Source organism: Saprolegnia parasitica, assembly GCF_000151545.1.
Source record: "Saprolegnia parasitica CBS 223.65 unplaced genomic scaffold supercont2.60, whole genome shotgun sequence".
Lineage (NCBI taxonomy): Eukaryota > Oomycota > Saprolegniomycetes > Saprolegniales > Saprolegniaceae > Saprolegnia > Saprolegnia parasitica.
In genome coordinates, this window is record NW_012156454.1 from 29,406 (window position 1) to 35,255 (window position 5,850).

A 5,850-nucleotide genomic window follows, 5' to 3' on the forward strand; every position below is an offset into this window, starting at 1 on the left:
TCGTACATGAAAGTGTTTTCGTTTTGGCGCTGGGCATGTTACTTGTTTTCGTTCTGGAGGCGTGGCGCTGGGCGGTTGGCTGGATACATTTGTTTTCGTTTTGGCGGCGTGGCGCGTTGGATTTGAATTCTTTGTTTGGGTCGATGGCTTGGGTTTCGGGGTCGGATGATATGGATCTTGATGCTGAAGGTTAATGGCTGATGGCGTTGGCGGTGGCGGTGGCGGCGGCGGCTGGCTGATTTGTGCTCTGTGCTCTGTGCTCTTTGCTCTGTGCTCGGTGCTTGGTGCTCATGTTGGTTCTGTGTTGGATCTGATGTTGGTTGTGGTCCCCCTGACCGTTTTTTTGTTGTTGTCTGGCTGGAGCATGTCGTCGTCTTCCTCGGATACGTCGTCTTGTACAGCGTGGCGATGAGTTCCTCATCGCTCAGCGTCGCTTGGTCTGATGGCGCGGCTCGCAGCAGGCGAAGGCGTCGACTGACGAGGCCTCCTTCTGCCGCGGCCTGGATGACCGACGGCCGCGCCTCGGAGGACGCGGCCACTCGTCGGTTGGTTTCGCTTGCGGAACGGCTGGAAAAACGCAGAAATATCCAATGGGATCCTATACGTGTTAAAAGGGTGCTTCGAATATGCCTGGTACACCCTGCTTCTTTTTGTGGATCAAAGCGGCGACGATCCAGGCCAAAGTTAGACTGCCAAACGAGATTAGGCGAGCGCTCCACTTGGCGTTTTAGCCTCCCAGTTGTAAGCGATACTTGCCACAGCACTACCAACTTGGCTTGCTGGCATCAAGAGCTATTGTTTGCCCCAATATACGTGCATGTTTTTCGTGCAAATATTACATGTGTATCGCGTTCATTGACTGGACAAGGGCTGGTAGTGTCGTCGCCGTTTTAGAACTCACAGTCAGATGTCGTGCCAAAATGACAACCTAGACACCAACACGATACCGGTAGCGTGCACGTCGCCAATATATAATCGGATTTCGCGTTATCTTCGTTGTTAGAGTGTTCGCATACGGAGACACTAGCAATCTCCTTCTTCATTCGCTCGCCGGGCCGAGGCTGCGGCACGGGGGTGCATCTTGCTCTTCTGTAGTTGCTCGCGGCCACATGAGAGGCCCATGACGCCACGCTCCGCAAAGTCCATCCAGGCGTCGCGATCGGCGGCAAAGCTACGCAGTTTGTTGAGGTCCTCGAGAGACGCCAGCGACTAAGCAGATCATCAAGACAGTGTAATCACGATCAAGTAACGACTCGTACATTAGCACCCAAGCAAGAGCCATCACGGTGCGATGGACTTGCATATCATGTCCACGATATAGTGAGTCCACTCTCTGAAGCGTCGTCGCCCGCCCAAACGGTAATGATGCCAGCGCGCCGGACCCGGAAGTCCGCAAATAGATTCCTATCGCCGAGCATTTGGTCGCCGAGGGTTGTATCAGCACACTGCTGTACCTCTAGTATACTAGGAAAAGCTAAGTAGTGGCGAGAACATGATCACGTAGAAGAGCGGTTTTGAGCATCAAGGTCGTCTTCGATGTGTAACGTAGCACCTCATATCGGCTCGACGTGGTGTCGCTTACAGCACAACTCTCCATCTCCGTGCGTTGATGCATCGATGTGTTGAAGCTATAGCATCGACTCGGGGGTTTTCCATCGTCTTCGTGTACTTTCGTTGTTTAGTCGTTTAGTCGTTTAGTCGTTTAGTCGTTTAGTCGTTTACACTGTTAGACGGTTTCACTGTAAGTCGGTTACGGGTGCTCGACGATGGGTTTTGTGCGGCTGCCACGACCGATTACAACCAACTTGCCTATTGAATTGCCTAAATTTGAGGTACATTGAGTGTCCGAATCTTGTCCTCGGCCGCACTTTTGGCGGCTTGAAGTCACGCTGTTCCTTCGCGTGCAGCCTTTCTACTCGAACACCGTTACGTAGTATCCACATGTAAAAAAAGTCTCATCTGGACATTCATGCTAGACGCTATCTAAATCTGGTCATCCAAGACGATCGCGCGACTAGTAAAGTCGAAATCGTGCTCGATAGCGATGCGGTCGACGACGGAGTCGTGGGATACTACTGGTCGTGTTGGCACCTACTACTGTAGTACACTATAACTTGCATCGAATAGAGAGTAATCGAGAAGGCTTAGATGGTGTACACTGTACTTGTCGCTGCTCGAGGGCGCAGAACGATCGTCACCAGGCAGTAAGACGGGCCGAGCATCCCGACATCCAGGCCAAAATACGTTGCAAGGACAGACAGACCTGGGTCCAAAAGCATGACGATGCGTTGCATCTTGTCAGCACATCTGGGCCGACGCACCCATTTTTATCGATGCATGGTCACATGGTAGTACAGTGGAGGACAAGAGCTAGGACAAGGTACTCGGCTAACTAAGCTCGACGCACGACAGCGGTGTGGACAGAAACGAAGCGATGTGAAATCGCAACGGCGCTTTGCCCACTTTTCAATTTCGTACCAAACGGCGATGCAACTCGGTTACCTTCTTCTTGCGATCGCTGCAGTCGTCAGCGCCGCCGTGCTGCCCGAGGACCAGCCCGCCAAGCCAAACCTGCGTGCCAGAATGCCGAGACTTTGCCGCGCGAGTCCTTCCGATCGTTGGTGCTGGGACGACGATTACGATTACTGCTGCCCATAACTGCTGCCCTGCTCAAATGTATGGTGAGTCGACTCGCGACGACTTCTGTAACTCGAAACAAACGTGAATACGCTTTGCTTTTTCAATGTGTCTTTCCAGCCCAGGACCAATCGCAAGAGAAAAGGAATTTTTGGTTATATCTACGTACATGTCCAGTAGTTCGCCCACAGCATTTCGTGACTCGTAGTACCTAGTGTTTTTTTCCACTGGGTGGTTTTCCTTCGGCACCCTTGCTTTATGCGTTGCGCTGCGAGCGAAAACAGCTGTGCTGATCATATGAAACTCCGAAACGTCACGTATGTCGAACCGCGTAGTTTTGCTTGCGGCGTACTGGTCGACGCGGTACATCACCCGGCCGCGCGATGCCTGCCATGTGAGAGACGCCGCATCAGGTAATTCCAACTCTTCACGAATCGATGATGTCCATGTATTATCTTCTCACAGGAGGTGGTTATTGGGTGGCTTTGCTCTCACTGGGTCATTTAACTCCCCTTCCTTGCATGCTTTTGCGCTGCTAAGCTCGTGTTGGGTACTGCCGAGTCTCTCACCAGTTTGCTGTGTCTCTCCGAGTGTCTTCTAGATCTGCGAGTATAGATTCTCTTACGCACGATGCATTTTGGTGGCTGCAAGTGGCAAACGGTCTCTCCAGCGTTTCCGAAGAGTCGTTTCACATCCAGAATTGAGGCGGCCGTTGGTGCAACATGGCGTCGCAGCCGCAGTTCGTGCCCTTGGCACCACGCCGCCACCGTCTCACGCCCCTCGCTGCATGGCTCTGGCTCGGCGGAAGCTTGGCGGCTGGCGTCTGGTATTTAACGCTTCTCGCGCCGCATTTTGCCAACGACCTGTGGTGGGCCCACTACAATACGAGCGGCTCGCAGGCGTTCTTGATTGACGCTACGAACGCACTCCTCGAGAGCCAATCCGTTGACATTCTCGCCGTCACGATCGCCAAGTCGTACGCCACGGACGTGACGTACACGACGCGCCACCCGACGTATGCCTCGCGACTCTTGCTGACCTCGCTCACGTCCCTCAAGTTTGCAATCGCGAATCTTCGCAACACGTCGGCAGCGTACGCGCTCTGGCTCCCGACGCAATTTTGCTATGTCGATTTCGGAAAAGTGTGGGAAATGGCGCAGACGGACGCGCGCCAAGCGCGGTGCGCGGCCAAATACACGGCCAACGGCGCCGTGTACCTCGAGACCGTCCTGCGCAACGTCGAGAGCTGGTCGTCGTTTCTAGAGCTCTATGGTGGCGACGGCAACATCTTTACGATTGGCCTGCAGCTCGCTCTGCAAGAATCAGCGACAGGCTACGCATGGCTCGACGCGACGGCCAATGTTTCGACGTCGATTGCCGACGAAGCGAAGCTGTGGCGGTCCGCGGGTCTCAGCTATTTCAAGTTGCAGTGGCAAAATTCGGTCCTCTCGGGTGTTACGGAAACCATGGGTGTGGTGAACGCGCTCGGCGTGCGCCAACCAATTTCGCTCAAGCAAGAATCGCAGTCGGCGGGTCCGTGGACGTCGCAGATCTTCAACGGATATCTCTACAACAATCTGTACATGCTCGTGTCGGGCTGCAACGCAAGCCTGATTCGAAGCAGCAGCCTCCATTTTACCAAGGTGCCATGCCTCTATCTGCAACCCCCGGTCTTTGAGAGCTTGCTTGGCCTCTCCGACGCCAACGGCCGCTATGTCGACCAAACCGGTGTCATTCATGACCGCCTCGGCGCCTTCTCGTCGGTCGACATGTGGGTTCTCCCTGTGCCCGCCACCCTGCATGCGCTTGTTGACAGTGCTCAGATCGTATTGGCCGACATGCTCGCCTCGAATGCGACACTCGCAGCCGCCTACGTGGCGCTTCGTGGCGGCGCACTCATGCCGACGCCGCCTGCGTTTCGCGGTGCGTATGTATACTATGGCGGCAACCCCCTCTGCCTCCACGGTCTCGCGCAAACCTATGTCCAAGCTTCGTTTGCGACCACTGATACGTGCAACACCCCGCTCCCGCTCACAATTCAAGTCAGCGTGGCGGCTGCGCTTTGGGGGCTACGGTTGACGGCGCCGACAACGATCGAGGACATCTGCCTGAACGACACGGCGTGCCTCGACCTGCTCGCGCCAATGCACCACCTGGCCAGCGACCTGCCCAATGGGACGTCGCTCGCTGCCCGCCGCGATCTCGAAGCACTGGATATAAGTCTTGTCCAGCTGGCTTCGGATGCGAGTCAAATCAACTATACGCTGCTCCGACAGCCGCTGCTTGCGCGCTCGTTTGCGTTCTTTGGCTGGGTCCTTCTCTCCGACTGGGTCCTCGGCGTCCGCGAAGTCGTGTCCTTTGAAGGCGACAACGCGACACTCGTCTTGATATCGGAAGCGTACGACACCACGTCGACTGACCCGAGCGCAACGACCGTCGGGCGCGCGACCACCGTCGTCTTCTACCTCGTGGTGTACGTCTCAGTCATCTTGGTCGTCGTCGCCGTTGCCTGTAGCTTCTTCGGTCTGCTCCATCGCGCCGACCCCCGCCATCTCGTTGTGTTTCACCGGGTGGCCGGCGCGACGTGGGTCGGGCGACCCCTCCTCTTTCTCCGCGGCGCGTCCGCAATCGTGCTGCTGAGTACGGCGCCAATGGCACTCACCACGTCGTTTGGTCTTAGCCGCTTTGCTCACGCGCCGCGAGGGTTTCTGGAAGTGGCCGTCTTGGCGAGCGAGGCGACGTGGATCACGTACGTCATAAGTGAAGTCGCGCTCCTGGTGCCACTCGCTCGACCCCATGCGACAGGTCACCTCAGCGCAGGTGTTGTATGGGCCCTCTACGTCTCGCTCGAGATGACGTTTCCTGTCGAAATCCAAACGCAGTTGCACCAAGTGTGCACGGTGCAGTCGATGTACCATCAGCTTCAGTGCACGAGTGCAACCGTGACGATTGGCAGCTACGCACGCGCGTGCTGGCTCCTGCTCCTCCCCGTGCTCGTGGTCCCAATGACTGTCCTTGTGATGGGTATCGCAGACCGCCACCGGCCCTCGGCACCAGCATCGAACGACGTCCAGTTGTCCGGGGTCGCGACGGCCTACTTTTCAACGCCCAATGCGGCGTCGTTAGATCGTGTCGCGTTGCTTCTCGCTGGCTTGTACCGCGGCGCGCGCGTCACCTTTAACTTTACCCTTTGGGTGTTTGTTCGAGACAAGG

At 56.0% G+C, this 5,850-nt stretch overlaps 2 protein-coding genes across 2 annotated transcripts; one reads left to right on the plus strand and one right to left on the minus strand.

Annotated features, from left to right (window-relative positions):
* Nucleotides 1-835: 835 nt before the first annotated feature.
* Nucleotides 836-1,043, minus strand: SPRG_10029 (hypothetical protein; the record flags this gene model as incomplete). Its single annotated transcript, XM_012349964.1, is given in 2 exon segments — nt 836-928; nt 948-1,043. 2 exon segments carry the CDS (start codon nt 1,041-1,043, stop codon nt 836-838), a joined length of 189 nt encoding a protein of 62 aa, XP_012205354.1.
* Nucleotides 1,044-3,359: 2,316 nt separating this feature from the next.
* On the plus strand, nt 3,360-5,818 carry SPRG_10030 (hypothetical protein; the record flags this gene model as incomplete). Its single annotated transcript, XM_012349965.1, has 2 exons — nt 3,360-5,713; nt 5,764-5,818. The coding sequence occupies 2 exons, from the start codon at nt 3,360-3,362 to the stop codon at nt 5,816-5,818; spliced, it is 2,409 nt and encodes an 802-aa protein (XP_012205355.1).
* Nucleotides 5,819-5,850: the final 32 nt, after the last annotated feature.